This window comes from Pleurodeles waltl, chromosome 1_2 (assembly GCF_031143425.1).
Source record: "Pleurodeles waltl isolate 20211129_DDA chromosome 1_2, aPleWal1.hap1.20221129, whole genome shotgun sequence".
NCBI classification, from domain to species: domain Eukaryota; kingdom Metazoa; phylum Chordata; class Amphibia; order Caudata; family Salamandridae; genus Pleurodeles; species Pleurodeles waltl.
In genome coordinates, this window is record NC_090437.1 from 175,077,298 (window position 1) to 175,097,135 (window position 19,838).

The window sequence follows — 19,838 nt, forward strand, 5'->3', positions numbered from 1 at the left end:
CTACTGTGTAGATGTGCTAACTGCACAACAAGCAACAGTAGGTCAAGCTGTATTAAGAACATTATTTCAAACTACTTCAACTCCTACAGGCTGAACCACCGCTTTTGGGGAGATAACTGCTTACTAGTCTATGCACAGCATGTGTATCTGCAGCTACACATGCCATCGAACGGAAAATGTCACTTACCCAGTGTACATCTGTTCGTGGCATTAGTCGCTGCAGATTCACATGCGCCCACCCGCCTCCCCGGGAGCCTGTAGCCGTTTAGAAGTAGATCTTAAACATTTGTAAATATATTACTTAAAACTTTATTATGTACATACGCATTCACTCCATTGCATGGACACTATTACTAGCATACACAACTCCTACCTCACCCTCTGCGGGCAAAACAATCTAAGATGGAGTCGACGCCCATGCGCAATGGACTCGAAATGGGAGGAGTCCCTCGGTCTTGTGACTCGAAAAGACTTCTTCGAAGAAAAACAACTTGTAACACTCCGAGCCCAACACCAGATGGCGGACTGTGCACAGCATGTGAATCTGCAGCGACTAATGCCACGAACAGATGTACGCTGGGTAAGTGACATTTTCCATATATATATATATATATATATACATACAGACATATGAATATCACCTTTAATAAGGTGTTCTACTCATTTTGAAGACCTCTCCTCATGTTATATGCATCAGATCATGTGATAATATCAACCTATATACCCCTCATCAGAGGGACAGGCAAATACCACTCACTTTTCATGTGGCAGTGTCATGTAATTTCCTCCTTTCAATATGTTAATATCCCTCCTTCATGATGCATACTAGGGTGACCCCTGCAGGTACACTTCTAATACTCAGAGTTCTCTCACTTGCTCCTCCTTAGCTGTAACTCATTCACTCACTTTATACTTTGTCTTGTTCACTCTCTGTGATACTGTCTCTCGGTGTCTACGTACTTCTAACCACACTGTCAACCACTCTTCATCTTCTCTAATTCACCCTTCCCGTTGTCTGTTATTTTCACTATTCTGTCTCTCACCCTTTATCCCTAGCTCTCCAGCTTCCCTTTCTATCAGTTTTATATTCACTCTTTACCCCTCTTCTCACAGTATTGCTTCCCCCCGTCTTACTCTTTCTAGTTTTCTCTCCCCTTTTGGTCTTTATCTCACTTTCTCTCACACACACCTTTATCTGCTTTTCCTCTCATGCCTCTCTCCCCCTCTTTCTCCCTTTCTTGCTTTCTGTCATTTTGATTTACTTTCCCTCCCCTGTCTCCTGTTTAAACACACCTATGATAGGTTTCCCCACAGAATAAGAGGTAAAAGCTAGGGATGTCATAACATAAATACAGCATCACTGTAACGCTTTTGGACAAAGATAGACCTAGATGTTCAATAATCTCACACACAACCACACACCTCCTCACCCTATTTCTCTTTCTCTCCATTTCTTTCTTTCTCTCTTTGACTCTCTCTCGCTTTCGCTGTCTTCCTCAAACAATAATAAAAGTTAAGTTCTCTACAAGCTCTGGAAAACATTGTCCTGACAGCTAATATCTACAGGTTTTGAAAGCAATTTGTAGACATAGATGCTAGAAATGGTTGCATGACGGAACAATTAATGCAATTACCACGATTGCCTTTACAACGTGGTAATTACAATGTATCCGTCACTACAACGAATGCACTTACCACGAAAATGCCTTTATCACGCATGGCTTTACCACAGAATTTTTTTTGTTGATGCATGGTTGGTAAAGACATATCTGTGGTAAAAAATAAAGTGGTAAGTATAACATATATATATATATATTATATTTATTTAAATGTATACATATATATATTATATATTTAGGTGAACATACACATAAACACATATATATATATATATATATATATACACACACACACATTGCCACCCGCAAATTTCACTCACCCTAAACACCAATAATTCTCTTACCACCCCACAACCCATACCCACCTCGAACCAAAAAATGCCTTTAAGACCCCAAAACCTATACCCACTCTAGAACCAAAAAATGCCTTTACGACCCCAAAACCTATACCCACCCTAAAAGCTAAAAATGCCCTTGCCACCCCAAAACCCATACCCACCCAATAAATGCCCTTACCACCCCAAAACCTATACGCACCCTAAAACCTAAACTTGCCCTTCCCACCCTAAATCCCATACCCACCCTAAAAATGCTCTTACCACCTCAAAATCCATACCCAATCTATCCCGAAGACCCACCCTAAAACCTAAAAATCATGTGTATATATATATATATATATAGATATATAATAATGTGTGTGTATATATATATATATATATATATATATATATATATATATATATATATATATATATATATATATATATAAAAAAACACTTAAACCACTTAAAACTTGCCTGCAAAACCTTTACCATGCATCCACCTTTATAATTCGTGCATTTACAAAATAAAAAAAAGACTTACCTTCAAAACCTTTACCACACATATATCTTTACCATTCATGCCTTTAGAATGAAATTCATTGTAAAGTCATGCGTGGTAAAGGTTTATTCGTAGTGAAGGAATGCGTGGCAAAGGCATATACGTAGTAATGGCATGGTTGTAAATGCATTTGGTTGTAAACGATGTTTCCCGCTAGAAATGACTATCAAGTGAATTTTTGTCCTTTACAAAAACATTAATTACAACAAACACCTGATCCTGGGAGAAAAGCTACTGCTTTGCTATGTTGCTGTAGGTTAGGAATCTGGAAGTTATTCTTTGCTGCAGAAGAAAATATTTCTTGCCTCTCACAAATGTTCCCTATGTTCCTAACCGATCTTCCTCTAATTGGAGATTGGCTGCATAGCTGACGAAGGAAGACTGAGGTGAAATTGCTCTTAGGGCAAAGCTTGAGCTGAAGGGACCCTCACTCACCTAAGAAATACAATGTAAAATCTCCTCGGCAACCCCCAGTGGCTACTAGATAGCACACTGGGACCCCACCAACAGACATGGAGGTGGAAACGCCATTATCCACAAAGAAACCATCCACTGCACCCCCCACATCTGCAGATAACACCACCCCGATTGTAAAACATCTCACTTTCTAACTCCAGACTGACGGCAAAACCATCATCAGAGGCACACTCGCCTACAGATCTCCAGGACCACGCCCCAGCTTTTGTGTCACCATCCACAAATTCATTGCCTTGCTCGCCATTGACTTCAAACACTACATCTTCCTCAGAGATGTCAGTTTTCACCTCAATGACCTTAAGGACACTAACACAGCCAGCCTTCTTGAAAGTATGAACAGCATCGGCCTCACCCCACTAGTCATCAACCCCTCACACATCCCATGGCACACACTAGACCCCATGTTCATTGCCAGCGACAAAGTCAAGTACAGCCATGTCACTGAGCTCACCAAGATAGAGCATGCTATTGTCCAGTTCACCATCTCAGGATCCCCTGAAACCGCCAACAAGCCACCCCACACTGCAACTGGAACAAAGTATCAGAGAGCAAGTGGATTGGCCCACTCAACACCTCCCACCCTGACACCGCAACCAACCTAGAACAAGCTGTCAAGAACTTTTCCGCCTGGATCACCGAATATGCCGACAGATTTTCCCCCGTCAAGCCCAATAATCCCAAGAGACCCACCAAACAGCCAGGTGGTACACCATGGAACTGAGAACCATGAAACTCAAGTGCAAGCAACTAGAAAGGAAATGGTGTACAGCAAGGAGCGCACAGACTGAACCACCTTAAAGACTTCCTTCATCAAACACCACCAACTCCTAAAAGAAATGAAAAGGAGCTCCCTGGCTGACCATATCAAAGGCAGTTCTTACCACAGCAAGGAACATCATCAGAGAATTCTTCAACCCTTCAGCCACTGAATACATCATCACCCCTTCCGAGGACTCTGCGACACCCTGGCAAACTTCTTGAGCAACAAGATCTCTACCATCTACAAAAACTTAGAACCCCAACCCACTGCTTCCGACATCCTCTGCCTCTGATCCCACCAACCGCCGCTTGCGACCAGCTACCACACAGAACACCACAGCCATCATGAACTCTGTCCACTCAGGAGCTCCCTCGGACCCCTGTCCCCACCAAATTTTCAATCTGAGAAGCAAGATGATAAGCCGTCAGCTCACCTCCATATTTAATGCATCCATGGCTTCTGACACGTTCCCCAAAGAATGGAAAGACGCAGCAGTCAAACCCATTCTTAAAAAACAAAAAAATAAATTCGGTCAACCCCAGTGAACCCACAAACTACAGTCCCATCTCCCTGCTCCCTTCCCCACTAAAGTTCTCAAAAAGGCAATCAGCCGCCAATTCAGGGATCACCTGGAGGACAACAATCTTCTGGACACCTCCGAATTCCATACCAAACACAGCACCAGAACCGCTCTGATCGCTGCTACCAGTAATATCAGAACCCTTCTTGACCGGGGAGTAATGGCAGCCCTGATCCTCCCCAACTTCTCAGCAGTATTTAACGCCGTATCCCATCAGACCCTTATCAAGTGGCTGCATCACATTGGAATGCAAAGAGACGCCCTCAATTAGATCGCTTGCTTCCTTCCATACTGGAAGAACCCAGAGAATCCATCTACCGCTATTCACATCATAACCCAAGAACAATAACTGCGGCATCTCTCAAGGATCATCCCTCAACCGTACACTGTTCAACACTTACATGTCCCCCTTGACCCACATCGTCAGAACCCATGAACTAAACATTGTATCCTACTCAACCGACACCCAGCTCATCCTTTCGCTATCGAAAGACCACTGCACTACATGGGTCATCTTCCACAGTGCGCCTAGCGTCAATGACTGGATGAAAACCAAGTGTCTGAAGCTCTTGACAAACAAAGCGTAAGTGTTGATCTTCGGGAATTACACCCCCTGTGGAACGACTCTTGATGGCCTCCTTTGCCGTTATCCCGGACAGCAAGCTCACCATAAAAAGCCAGATCAGCTCAGTATCTGCCGCCTGCTTCCTCACTCTTCACGTACTCTGTAAGATCTTCAGATGGCTCTCCGTCAGCACCAAATGAACAGTTACTCGAGCCCTAGTCGCCAGCGGGCCGCTCTACAGCAACACACTGTACATAAAAATCACCACACACCTCCTGAGGAGACTGCAAACCATTCAGAACTCAGTGGCCAGGCTCATCCTCAACCTTCACAAAGAGACCCACATCACCCCACACCTCAAGAACCTCCACTAACTCCCCATTCAGAAAAGGTGTCAATTCAAGATGCTGACCAACACCTACAAAGACCTTCACAAGCAAGGAACAGCACACATCAACCACCGTGTGAACTTCCACCAACCCTCCAGACACCTGTGCTCCGCCTCCCTATTGCACACCTCTGCACCTGCCGAAGCAACAGTGGAGGCTGCTTCCTCTCCTACCATGGCGCGAAGACCTGAAACTGCCTCCCTTTTCACCTCCCGTACTCCCGCTCTTCTGGAATTCAGGAAGGGACTTGAGACCTGGCTGTTTAACTTAGCCCTCCTGAAGCAGCAAGGTTCTCAGCTCCTGGATACCCATGCGGGTGATTATACACACTTTACAAATCCTGCTTGATTAAAAACGCAGTCATCTTCTTTCTGTGAGGGCCACAATTAAACAGTTTTTTTTTTCTCCTAAAATTCTCATTGTCATGGAAGTTTTTTATATTTGTTTGAAAATTTTAATAGTTATCATTTGGGTGTTTGTGGTCCTGCCTAACAGCTGGAAATAAATGTAATATTTCTTCCAGTGAATCTTTTTGTCTATTCCTCGCCTGGTTAAAAGTAGAAAAGAGGGTGAGAGCAATGCTTTCCCACACAGATTTACTTTTAGGCTGAGCTTCGAAGACCTGTTGTATATACTTAAGAATATACTTCTTTTCTTTGTGGGCTTACAGCCTGCCCACTGCTTTTCATTTGTTTGTTTTAGTGTCCTCCAAAAAGCTTGTTTGCTGGTGGTCAATCCTTTGTCTTTGTTCCTCCTTTTTGTCTTTCGTTTCCTCCCACGGAGCAGGTACCAAGGACTGTATCTTTACCCTTTGGTTATTTATCTGTTCTTGTAAGGGACTAAATTTTTCCTGCTCGTGTTACACTGTGGGGACGTGTTCAGCTTCAAGCCCATAGCTGCTTGCAGCATTTGTCTCCCCTCGAAAAGACCAGCTTCTTTGCTCCAATCGGAGCTTTACAGCCAGGATTTACTTTCCCATCTGGGATGATCTACCTAATATCAGTCAGCGTTGAGCAAGCTAATTATATGCACTGTAACACCGCCTGAAAGTTTTTACTTTCTTTCCTTCATACTGTTGCTAACCCTTTAACACACTGCTGGTGCACTGTAACATCACTGAAAGTTCTTTTACTTTCTTTACTTCATACTGTTGCTGGCTCTTTAATGTGCACTGCCCGACTATATAAACAAATTAGGCCACTGCATTTCAAGAAAGTTGTTGAGTCCTACCTTTCCCTTAAAGGCAGGCCAGTAGGCAAGGCCATACCATACTTGGTTATGTTCGATGATCATAGTCTAGACATGTAATGTCCTCCTAAGAGATATACAAGAGTGTTAACAATAATTTGTGATGCTCACATATTCGCTGTTCACACGTCCATCTGTCCCCTGTGCCCCTCAGCCCCAAAAAAAGAAGAATGCTCTTAACATAATTGAGCATGCCAAAGTGAAACTAGCTCTGGTTAAGACCGAGGATGGTTTGAGATTTAACGTGTACCAATTTGTTGTGTAATATTCACAACCATTTATTAAACTAAAGCTTCTGATGCCATTAGCCACTGTTAAAATAACCCAAGCTAGTGGTTTTCACTTTATTTTATTGAAAGGATGACAAGCGTGTTCAGGGCTGTGTCTAAGACCATTAGGTTACACACACCTTTCTTTAGCTGGTTTAACCCATTGAGTCATCTTACTCACAAAACAGGATACTTTACAGGAAGTCTCAGGAATTGAGTACCCCAAAGGAAGATGTTTAAGAGTACCAACAGTTGGAAACAAATGTGCATGTGTAATCTTCCACTGTAACCCATATACTTTAGCTACTTTATTTGTTGCATTGCAAAATGAGTCAGCGGATGATTGTGGGTCATTGGATTTGTATATAGCCTGCACGTAAATTTAGAAAATAGAGTGAGGACAATGTAGCTTCTTGTGTAGTTGGGAAACTTATGTAAGTACTGTACTAATATTATGCCCTTAACACAGTGTCCCCCAAAGAGTATGAGTTTGCCTGTCATTCAGTCTGTCATCATTTTTATTTTAGAGGATGATAAATAGGTGTCTCCCAACCAATATTGTGATTAACATAGAAGCTTTATCCATCATAGTCCCACATGGATAGAGTAAGAAGCTAGAGTATGACAAACTGAGGAAACATGTAAATAAACAGGTATTTTGGGAAGGGGAGATCTCGCAGAGGGACTGCCCAAGGAATGCACACATGCTGTCCAACTACCGCAGTTTTGGGAGACTGGGAAAATTGTTATGAGAAGGTTGCATTAAATCATTTGCTTCCAAAGTTAAAAGCTCACCTTGCATAACACAATGCAAGTATGGGGTTCTGCATGATGATTGTTGTGAAAAGTTATAAAGGAGTGGTCAGCGAAAGACTCCTCATTCTTGAGTTTTGTTATAATACACACCATTCACACCTTTTTTAATCTCTTGCATACCCTAGTAAAGAAAAATCACTTTTCCTTTTCTACAAAAATCAGAGCATATTGAAGCTGGTGCAGACCTATAAAACATTTTCCCAGTGCATGTTTTACCAGTGTAATCGGGGACACCAATTTACTTCATTCTCTCTCAAGCACCCCTAGTCCCATTTTGTTCACCAATGTATTGCCAATTTTACTGATCTAATTTTCTTACTTTTGCAATGTTTTCAGTGGTAACACAAACGAAATCGCAAAATGATACAGATTGTTTTATTTTTCATGTCCTACTCGTGTATCGTACTCTTGTGAATTTGGTCTTTTAATCTGTAATTTGTTCTGAAAATATAGACTTAATTGAGTTTTGGTCTTCCTTTGGGTCCTGTGTTTAAATGGTTGGATTATGATGTACTTAACCTGTTATCCGCAGTCTCCCAAGCAATGAAAATCGGAGATAACAATGTAATTGAGTCAAAAGGTAAGCATGGACACTAACTTTTCATTTCTGTAACTTCTTTTTGGAATGTTTTCTCTGAGCTGCACAGTGTGGTTACTAATTTAACGCTAAAACTTTAAACCTCTGTAATTATTGATAAAGTTGAATGAAAGTAAACCCAAAATTCTAGGACAAATTTAAGCAGTTAAAATTTCCAATTAACCAAACAAGACTTGGTGCTAAGATGCCTGGGGACCAATCTTATAATTATTTTTAGCTTTCATTGCTCTGTGTCACTAGTCTATTGCCTTGCATACATATATTTTTATATTGTAGTTTTGTTTCAATTCACAATGGTATTCAATATTTGTAATTTATACTTGCTGCTTCATAGTCAGCACATGGACGTCATTTGGGGGTCGCCAGGTACTGCCTTTGTGACCCCTGGCCTCAGAGGTGGCAAAATCAGTTTCAGGAATACAAGGGCAGCTCGTTCTTATGGACTTCACCTGCTGCTCCACTTTCCTTGTTGTCTTTCAAGATTGTATTACCGTATTAGTGAATAATGTTTTATTATTTAGTATTACTGTCATAAAGAATGGATTACAGTTGGCTGGGGTATTACCCTCCCTAGAAGTTGAGGTAAGTAAAAATGCTTTTAAATATATGTTTGTGTGCATGCTTGCAGGTGAGAGTGTGTTTAAGTAAGAGAGAGTGTGTGTGTATGTGTGAATGTGTGTGTATGTGTAAGCATGTGCTAGCGCACCTAGTCCTTAGTAAGTGAACTTACAAGGGGACGCATATAGGCCGATGAAACTTTTGGATCGCATGGATTATTCTAGCCATGTGGTGACCAATGTTATCAATTTTCAATATGACTCATCAATAACCACTAAGAGAACATCATTAATTATTAGACAATTATATCAACATTTCATTAATAACCACAACTCAATATACCTTTAATAAATGTTATTTCTCTATTAGTTACGATTCTAGTGCATAAGGTTAACTCAAACTTTATTCAGTCAGCTCAGAATTAGTTTATTAGTGACCACCAATAACACAATCTAATCAGAACTTGAGAAAACATATGCTCTAGTGCTTCAGCATAAACTTACAAAGATTAATACATCAACATTAATAGCAGAGTTCAGCAATCAGTTCGTCAATCACTTGTCACTGTCAACGTCACCCAAAAATCCTACCTAACCCAGATTAGCATTAGCATGTGGGACTTCATGCGAAAAACAATTTAGAACATGAATTTGGAAAAACATCTAACTAGTAGATAACTTATAAAAACAGCGCAGTTGGTACATAGAAGAAAAGGCACAAAGGTTAATCAGTCACATTGTCATAGCTACCTATCCACGAAATGGATCAGCAACAAAGTCAGTCTTCGTCTTCAGGTCATCAATTGATCAGCAATGCATCAGGCTCTCAAGAGCATGAGCCCAATGACATAATCTTGAATTGAATCTCTGACATCATCAGTTCTCTCCTCGCATCTCCTGAATTCTAAAGTTTTCGCCCCTTGTCATGTCTTTTTCAGTCCATCCCCCTAATTCCTAATTGGTCAGTCAATCACCAGTTATTACCCTAACCAATAAAATTAATTTTACAAATTTATGAATTCTAATATTTCGCCGTTCTCAGTTCATTGATTGGTTCACTGTGCGATGTTCTCATCAGCCGGCTCATCAAGTAACAAAAATGTTGCATCTTCTTTTCCAGTCAGTGTCTCTATTGTTTGAGTCCTGGAAAGTACGTCGAGTCTGCCTTACACCAAATTGTAACAGTTTTGGTTCCATCATCTCCTGACCATTGGTACATTGCAGAAAACTCTAGCAAAGCAAATGTTATTAAACAGCAAATGGTTCACGGTCAGTTCAATGCACCAGCAGCTTCTACATTGTATGTTTATTAATTCGGCTCCTGCGTGAGGCCTGGAAAGACTAGGCCACAACTTCGGCTAAGTCACCTCTACAATATAATACAAAACCTAGGTTATACATCTCAATATGGCACATTACTACATTATTATTACATTTTTCATTATTTCACATCATTTTTTATCATTTTAGTACAACTTTCGTATAAGTGGCTGCCATTCTCCGTGGGCACATTTTCAAATGTGCACATTATTTTCTCTACAATTAATTTCTCTATGAACTTTTGCTAATCATAACATATAAACATTTAATAATAATTTCTAATTAGCATATCTGCTTCAGCACATGCATGCGTGTGTGAATGAAAGAATACGTTAAATAATATGTGATGCCACTTCAGCTACTCCTGGCATTTTGGTGGATTGACGTTCATGAGTCAGCAGTTAGCATACATTTATGAATTCATTTTAGGCATTACCACACTATCAGACCTCTGTATCAAGACTGTGCTACTTTTGTTAATTTTTCTCCTAGTTTGTGCTTCAAACTCCTCAGAATGTTGAGGCATGCTATGCATCAGCTACTAATCCGATTCTCAAATTATGCTAAAACGATAACTACTAAAATGATGCTGTTAGTCAACGTGTCATTTGCAGGTTTTCATCGATGTGCTTTAGCTGCACTTGCAAGTCGCTGTGGAAGAAAGTTTTATGCCTTGCACAGTTGACTTTTTGGCACTAGACAATGTTTTTTTATCTTCTAAGGATTAGAGCTGCAACAACAGTTTAAACGTAAAACAGGATGCCTGGCAAGGGGAAATCAACAGCTGGTTAATCCTGTAATCTCAGAATTTGAAGGAATGTAAAATTCTTCTTCACCTGAATTCTGCCCAGGCATGAATCCCCTTAATAGGAGGGACGGAATAGAGACAAATCAGTTTACTCACATACCCTTAAAAGTACACAGACAGTTGAATTTAATAGTAGTTGTCAACATTTGGTTCATATTGACTATAGTCACGCTTTGATAATTCCGAGTTAAAGTTTGTAGGCTATAATCTCTCTGTTTCAACTCATGCCCTTACTGCTCTCAAAGAGTTGGTATTTTTCCGTTGCCAGTAGGCAATAGGTAGATTATATTGAAGTGCACAATATTCTGATAATGTGGAAATGCTTGTGTGTTGAAACCCCTTGTTGACTTCGATGCATTTTATTTTATTCTACAAGTTTTGTTAGTCTCAAAGCATGTGAGCTACATCACACTGACATTCCACAATAGCATGATGTGTCTGTATCAGTGGACACTTCCGTAGCCACAATATGGGCATGTTCCTTGATTTTTGGTGTCCAGACTTTGAGAATCAAAATCTTGGACATTCTACACATCTAAAAGTAGGACTATAGTTCTGCACCGACCAGAATGCCTTAACTGACAGCTCTCACCCACATAGTAAACACAGACAATAAGACACCAAGGCGAACTAAATGCAACTTCTACATGCAGTATCATACGTGTTCACTAACTTGTTTTCAGGTAGCGGCTAGTAATGATCTCTGCGCTATGACACACACACACACACAGAACAAATGAAAACTCGCCTCCCTATATGTTCTGTCCGCTCTCTCCGAAAACTTTGACATATGCTAAATTCGCAGAAATTAGCCAGAACTGATAGTGGAAAACAGAGAGTGCCCCAGAAAATCTGGGATGCCTGATCCACCTGCAGAGAGGCCATGTGGCGTGTTGATGCCATCTGAAAGTCCACCTTCAAATGCAGAATATGCTGTGTGAATAGATATCGTTGCAGTGCTTAAGTAAAGTGAGAAGAGTAGACCGCACAACAGAAAATGTATCTCAGCGGTTATCAAATCAGAGCATTCATGCAGATTTGTAGAGTGTTTTATCACTTATGAGGGTATTCTGGCGCTTACAGTATTGAAGAAAAATAATCTACATTTCCTTTCTTAGTTTTCATCAAATAATGAGACTGTCCAGAGCAATGTTTGTCGACATTTCCATCCAGATACAATGGTTTAAGAAATGTGTCCATAAGAACAGAAGTCATGAGTTACTTTTGTTGGCACGCTTAAAATAAAGGTAAATATGAAGGTGACACTCTCCAAACCGTGCACAAACGTCTACCAGTATGACAGATTGAAGGGTCAGGAAGTGCTTACCTACCACTCATGGTCGAACATCGTACAGAAGTAGTAAAACATTTTTTTTAAATCCGTATAGAAAAGAAAAACATTTTTTAAACAGAATGCTCAACACACAATTGTCATGCATTTGTGATGTGCAAATGGGCAAATGCAGGGACGGAAACCGAAATCACCTCACTTAGAAGCAAATTCCAGGTTAAATACATGTGGGAAACCAAAAATCAGAGGTAACCGTGGAAGGTGGCAGTGCTAAAATGTAAAAACTAGCCATGAGTTGCAGGAATCGTAACTGCGGGGAGTAATTTATATTTACAATAATAGTGGCAAAGTGGTTAGTAAATGTGTTGAATGCATTTGTCACCATTTTTAACATAGTGTATTAAGGATTAGTTTGGACTGAAAACAAACCAGAAATAACAACAATTGTGTGGCGATACTGTACAAAGGATAAGGTGAGCATTTGTATAGCACACCTAAACAGTTGGCTGCTATATTATGGTGCTGGTGCGCAAGGGAGTGCCTGTTAATTACATTTAAAAAAAAAAGGTTTTATGATTGTGTGTGAAACAAGGAAGGTTTGGGTCAGACTGAAAAGGGCCAGGAACATTGTGCCACGCCAACACCCAGCCATCGTATTCCCATGGTCATGAGTCAAAAGGAGGTTTGAGGCAGCCTATTTCGACTAGTGGGAATTTGGGGTCAGTCACTAGAGGAAAATATTTTCCTGAAATATTTAGTAATGTTGCTCTGAACACGTCCTTATGAGAGCCAGAACAGGATTGTACCATTCGCTGATCTGAAGAGTTAACAGAGATGCACATTTTATCTTTCCAGTAACCTTTTTCCACAGTTGCTCTTAGAAAATATGTATTTTGTTTTGTTAGCTGTAACTTGAGATTTTTCTTTGCCTTTTCCCATGCTATTGAAACCTGTCCCGAGTGATGCAATCGTAAGGATGTCAGTTATACAACAGAATGCTCTAAGTCACAGGCATCTGCTAGTGGCAGAGATAAGATAAATAAAATATAAAGACATTTTTGTTTTTATTTTTTGTTGCTTTTTGCGGCAAGATCTTTGAGTGCACCTGAAAGCAGCTATGCATTGATTAAAGGTCAAGCTTTGGCAACTGCATGGGGGGCTGAGTACTTTTGTACGTACATGTGGGGAGTAAGCCTTAAGCAGCTCACTAATCATAAGCATTTCCTGAATATTTTAAAACCGGGATGACCAGATGAAGTTTCAGCGAGATTGACAGTATTTGCTTTCCAGCCACAAGAGACATTAAATTGAATATGTGGCTGGATGGAAGAATATGCGGGCACAATGTTATTCAAGTTTGCCCTCGAAATGGGATGGTGTTTTGCTTTTCACTAAAAACCGAGCTGACAAAAAGCTCTGTAATGCGCTTCTTAATTCAAAGAAGACATTTATTATTTCACCACGATGTTCCTAAAAGGAGATTAACATGTTGAAAGCACACGTTTAAAAATAGTCACAGCAATGAAAGGAAATTATGCCAAAATTATTCTCCACTGCAATATACACAGCAAATATATGTATTTATATTATAATGCAAAGCAAACAAGGAATAAAAAATGCATCACCGTAGGGCCTGCCAGGTTCTTCATCTTTCTCATGCCAGCAAGACGATGACCCCGTTCGACTGCGAAAAAGAAAGAGATCTCTACCCTCACGGGAAAGATATGAGGCATCTGATGTCTAGAATCCTTATTGAGGCGACTGACCGACCCTCTCTCTGTCGCACTGAGTCTTTTTATATCTTAAAAAAACAAAAAGAGCTTTCTGGGAAAACCCCCTCATTTCGCAATTTAAACATACTGGCTAGTTTAGGTATGCTTTGAAAATAACACGTTGGGTTTTGGCCACAATCCCAAGATGTCAAATCAAAACAAGGCAGTTCCCTGCTGTCTGAGTGCATCATTATCAACCAAAGCCCTTGGTGCGAAAAAGCACGAAAACAAAACAGAATGCAAAGTTTACAATGTGGAAAATTACAGGTAACTTTTAACATGCCACGATAAAGTCAATAGACAGAATGAATTTAAGGCTAAACTGAATACAAAATGTAGTCTGTAACTGGTGAACACTAGACAGCTAATCCGTGTGCAAAGTGGTGCAATACGAAGTCGTTGGTCAAAACACACATTTCACTACAGATGGTAAGATTAGTGAGACAGAATATGTTGTTGCAAACTTAGAAGATGCTCTTGAGGATGAGTGTAGTGCTGTGATATGGGAGAGCGCTTCATATGAGGATGTAATTTTTCAGGAGTTAGTCAAGGGTATTCGTCATGGTTGGAAGAGGGAAGCAGAAGTGGGTTGTTCTTTGCACAGGCATGCCACAATTTAAGGTGAACTCAATTTTGGTGCAACTGATGCTTCGGTGAGGAGAGGGGAAAAGCATGTGCCTCCTTAGGTAGTGAGGAAGAAATTGATAAGTGCACATGAGGATAAATTGCGTCAATGACATACCAAGAGACATTTGAAAGAAAGTTTTTGATGGATGGTGAAGTCAAAGTGTAGTTTGAAGGTTTTGATTTGTATAGGGAAAGTGAGAAACATTTGAAGTTAGGGTGTTAAGTGGTGCAAAAGGTGCTTGGATGAAAGTATGCTTAGACTTCATTGGTCCCATGGAATATTTGTCAGAAAGGAAGCATTTCCCATAATAATAATAATGGATGTTTTCTCAAAGTGGATAGTAGTAGAATTTACGGGGAACATCTTAACAAAAATGTCATCAAGTTTAAAAGAGAATATTCTGGCAAAATGATGATCTGGGATTGACTGCAGCAGATAATGGAACTCAACTTTTGTCTGCAATGATGAAGAGTCATGGCCTTATACATATTTGCACATCCTTTAAAATCCCCAAGGGAATAGATTGGTGAAACAAGATAATCGAGTGGTCAGGCGTACCATTCGGATGGCGATTAATGGTAAGAAAGAAGTGACGGATGCAGTAGAGGAAATACAACTTTGAATGGGGTTCTATATGGATTTTATTTTAATTTTTACATAACATAGATTGTATTAATATTTTTAATGTTTTTTTTTTTTTTTTTTCCTTTGTTTTTTAAAGAAAGGTGATAATTTAGGGTGCGTTTTGGTGTAGCTCTTCTTTTCTGTGCTTCAGGGGCTATTCAGCATTCTGGTTGCCCTAGAGACCATTAGGTTTGAGGTCACGGAGTTCTAGAAAGAATGAACAGTTACTGGAGAGCAGGCGGCAAGAGCTCTGCTTCACAGCTGGTTTTACCAGTAAATTTGTACAAATAGCATTCTTTCTTTGGATTGTTTACTTTTCTATGCTTTTCAAGAACCTCTGTTTCCTGTTTGTGACCTATATGTGACGAGACTCACTTGCTTGGAAGTTATCTGCAGTAATGATATTTGTAGAAAGGCAGCAAGAACTCTTTTTTGGATGAATAGAAGTTGAATGTACCTTTTTATAGGAGGAATACATAGAGCCACACTTGCAGGCATTACTGTATCCCGAGGTGATACAATAATTATTTTGTTATGACTGAGGGGTTACTCCTAGAGAATATTGTCTCTTTTCTCCAACACAGATGAAGGTCTGTATCAGTTGAAGCTCCAGATGTACTTTACAACCCCTGAGGGGCTCTCTTTAGACTCTGGAACTTGGCGGAATCAGAGCACTTGATACAAGAAGAGCCAGCAGAGATATTTGCTGACTGTTGGGTACCCATTGCTATGGTCTGTCTGAATAGACCACTCTGCTTTGCACCTCTCTGTAGGGAGTGACTCTGTGTATGGGAACGCTCCTTGCATTTTCTATACTCTATTGCCTGTGCAGAATCCCTTGTGACCCAATCTCTAAGTGGTTCTGACCGCCATGCATTTCTTCCTCTGGATCTCACAGAGGCAGTGAGAGGGACCCTAAATTCTGGTAAAAAAAAAAGTTCCCTTGATGTCTCCCCTTATCTTAACAATTGTAGAAATGTATATGGAGACCTCAATGCATAAACTGCATTATATCAAATTGCTCTTCAGTGTGTTCAAAATAAAACTGTTGAAAAGGCCACAGAAATAAAATCTATCAGATCAGACTTGCTGGAGGCCTCAGAATGAAGACTTTATGTAGTGAAACACCAAATTGATCTCTTGAACAGGGGCCCTGATTTGGGGCGGCAACATATGAACATACAACGGAAAATTGTAGATTTGGAGAACAGAAGGAGGAGGACAATTTACATTTCCCTGAGTGTTGAGGATCCGGAGCAATCTGATACTGTGAAGATCCTGAAACATTTGTCCCAAATTTTTGCAATCTTAGTTCTTTCCACCTTGGCGTTCCACAGGGTTGGAGGTCTTGTTTTAGGAGAACTTGAGACAAGAAGTGCAAAAGGTGAGAAGCCTAGCATAGACTGTTTGGTCTGTCTACAGACTTCTCCCATGAGACTAACTTGAAAGGTAGGTCATCCTTGGTGCTGAATACACAGCACTAAAGAACTGGGACACCACATATTGTTAGTTGGGACCGGCTGCTATACTGGTGATGGTTGATGACCGCAATAGAGAGTACTATGATCTTGATGACCTAGAAAGGTTTCTGGCTTCACATGAAGACTTGATTGTGGAGCTGTCTCACTTTGTAACTGAGTGCAAGGAGATGTTGATATCGGAGTCTGGCTTGACTGCATGTGCGCCACCTCAGCATATCTGGATAATGAGAGGAAACAGATCAAATATATTACAAAATACTTAGCAAGCAGAGAATGAGACTTCTGGGACTAAAACAAAAAGATAAAGATAAGTCCATGTCACCAATGATTATGTGTTCTGTATTGCCTGTTCTGCAGTGGGAGGGCAGGGATTTGTGGCTATTATGATATGGTAAGCATGTATGTGAAATATAATCTGCTCTAGTATGTATGTCTGAGGTGAATGGACTGGCAGTAGTTCCTAGCTGTAGACTGAGCATGTGGTTGGGTGTACCCCAGGTCCATAACCTGAGGAATGTGTCATTGGTGCAAGGTCCCTAAACTCATGAATGTGTCAATGTACGCTGTTGACCTGATACGTTGGAGGAGGCATGTCATGCCACTCCAACATTGTGTGGTTCTTTGTCACAATGCCTTAAGATCTAGATATCTGTGAGTCCTCCTGAGGCCCAGCGGGGCAGCGGAGATGGGATTTTCTAACCTGCTTACATAAAGCATAATATAGTTTTGCTTTTAGGTCAGTGCCTACAGGTTGCAAAAGACATTTTGGGAATATTCTGAAAGCTTCACTAGGAATACATTCTGCCCATTGATTACCATTAGCGTTATTTTTAACTCACATTTGCATGCTTTCTATTTGTTGGCCTAACATGTTTTAGGCTGTCCAGCATGTCTTTGTCCCTCCTGCGGAGCACATTCTGTTTACCACCTCTGACCGGCTCCTTGTATTCTTCTATGATTGCTCACTTTGAGAGAACTTTTGTTTTATTTTTCGTGAGGCACTCCAGGAGAGGACACATGTTTTCAGTTGTCTCCTGCATGCTGGTTCGCACCAGTAAGCTGCTGCATTTCTTTGAAAAGGTTTTCTGCCCTCTGTCTTTCTTTATGACTGATTCTACTTATCTCTGCCACTAGCAGATGCCTGTGAAAAACAATGCTCTGTCTACGAGGGTAATTATTTTGGTCAGTGCTCTTTGCTAACAGCATAACTTCCTCTTCCTCAATTTCATGCCCATGCCCAGAGGTGCTGAAAGTAGGGGAGTCAAATAGCCATGCTGGAGTTCAAAGGTGAATGAGCAACAAACAAGCCTTTAAAATTAGTTTTTATATTGTCATATTTGCTGTGCATTCCAAAGTCAGGTTCAAATGTTAGGCTGTGTCCTGAGAGAGCTTGGTGTTTTCTTTTCTTTCTCCACTTCAAAGTGATGGGTTTTTATGTGGCAAACTTGCTGGGTATTGAATGTCAAAAGGCTGTAGGATGTTTGATTTTTCTATCACACAACAAAATGTAAATGCCTGTAAATGTACTGTAGAAATATTTTAGAATATATCAGAATTAGGTAAGCACAAATGAAGCACATTTTTTATAAATCTGAAGTGTGGTGTAAACAAATGTAATACAATCCAAAAATCAGTAGACTAGGTGATGCTGATTTCCATATATTATCGTTTGTGCGCTGTATAGTTTCATCAGTAAAACTGTACATCTGTGCAAATATAATGGTCATTTCAATAGAAAATGTATTTGCTGTGATAGCAGTGCGCTACCACACCATACATACCCCACTCTACGAAACTCTACTCTACCCTACTCCATTCTGCGACACTACGCCCCTCCATGACACTGTACTATATGCTATGCCACTCCTCACCACTTCAATGTATGACACACAATTCTTCGACACTCCGTGTCTCTCCACCCTTTTATTACTCTACCTTTATTCTCTTCTGCTCTACTCTACGACACACCACTCCACATTATGACACTGCAAAACACTCCACTCTATGACGTTTTACTCCATTGCATGCCACTTTGACACTTTACTCTCACTCTATTCTACCAGCTCCACTCTATGCCACTCCACTCTGCTTCACTCTACTCCGCTCCACTTTACAACCCTCCACTCTATGCCACTCTAACACACTCTACTCTTCTCTATGCAATTTACTTTTAGCCATGCTGAACAGCAGCCACGCTGGTATACAACATGGCGAAAACACATTGGCAAAGCCAATAGCTCTTGCATAGGTGAGACCTACTGGCTTTGGCAGTGCTTGTTCATTGTTGATTGCTTTGCATGATTCTGACTGTTCATATTTATAGAGAATCACAGCTTTCCTCTTCGCCTCATTGGAGTAATGTTACCTCTGCGTTCCTCTTCGTCCTGTTGGAGTAAAGTTGCTGCATATAACTTTGTTCGCACTCCCTTCTGAGTGCTGATGAAGGACAGACATTCTAATGAATATTTGAATATTCAATGGTCAATTTGTTGTTGAGGTGCTTGGACTTCCAGTGAGGTCATTCAAGGCATGTTTTGCCAGACACTTAGGGGGTCATTCTGACCCTGGCGGTAATTACCGCCATGGCGGAGGTCGGCGGTAGCACCGCCAACAGGCTGGCGGTGCACAGCTGGGCATTCTGACCCGCGGCCAGAAACGGAAAGTCGGCGGTGTACCGCCGATCTCCCGCTGCCCTTGAGAATCCTCCATGGCGGCGGAGCACGCTCCGCCGCCATGGAGGATTCTGACACCCCCTACCGCCATCCGGTTCCTGGCGGTTCTCCCGCCAGGAACAGGATGGCGGTAGGGGGTGCCGCGGGGCACCTGGGGGCCCCTGCAGTGCCCATGCCAATGGCATGGGCACTGCAGGGGCCCCCGTAAGAGGGCCCCTCGAAGAATTTCAGTGTCTGCTTTGCAGGCACTGAAAGTCGCGACGGGTGCAACTGCACCCGTCGCACCTTCCCACTCCGCCGGCTCCATTCTGAGCCGGCGTCCTCGTGGGAAGGGTGTTTCCCGCTGGGCTGGCGGGCGGACTTTGGCGGTCGCCCGCCGGCCCAGTGGGAAAGCCAGAATGACCGCCGCGATCTTTTGACCGCGGAGCGGTCTTTCGGCGGGAACCGCTTCGCAGGCGGCGACCGCCGTCCGCCGCAGTCAG

General features: G+C 41.4%; 1 protein-coding gene across 1 annotated transcript in view; it reads left to right on the plus strand.

The window, feature by feature from the left end:
• DCTN6 (dynactin subunit 6) overlaps positions 1-19,838 on the plus strand; it is a 118,328-nt gene that overhangs the window by 39,978 nt on the left and 58,512 nt on the right. The window contains exon 5 of the mRNA XM_069237353.1: positions 8,138-8,185. Coding sequence (XP_069093454.1) covers positions 8,138-8,185 — 48 coding nt within the window. The remainder of the gene's footprint in view (positions 1-8,137; positions 8,186-19,838) is intronic.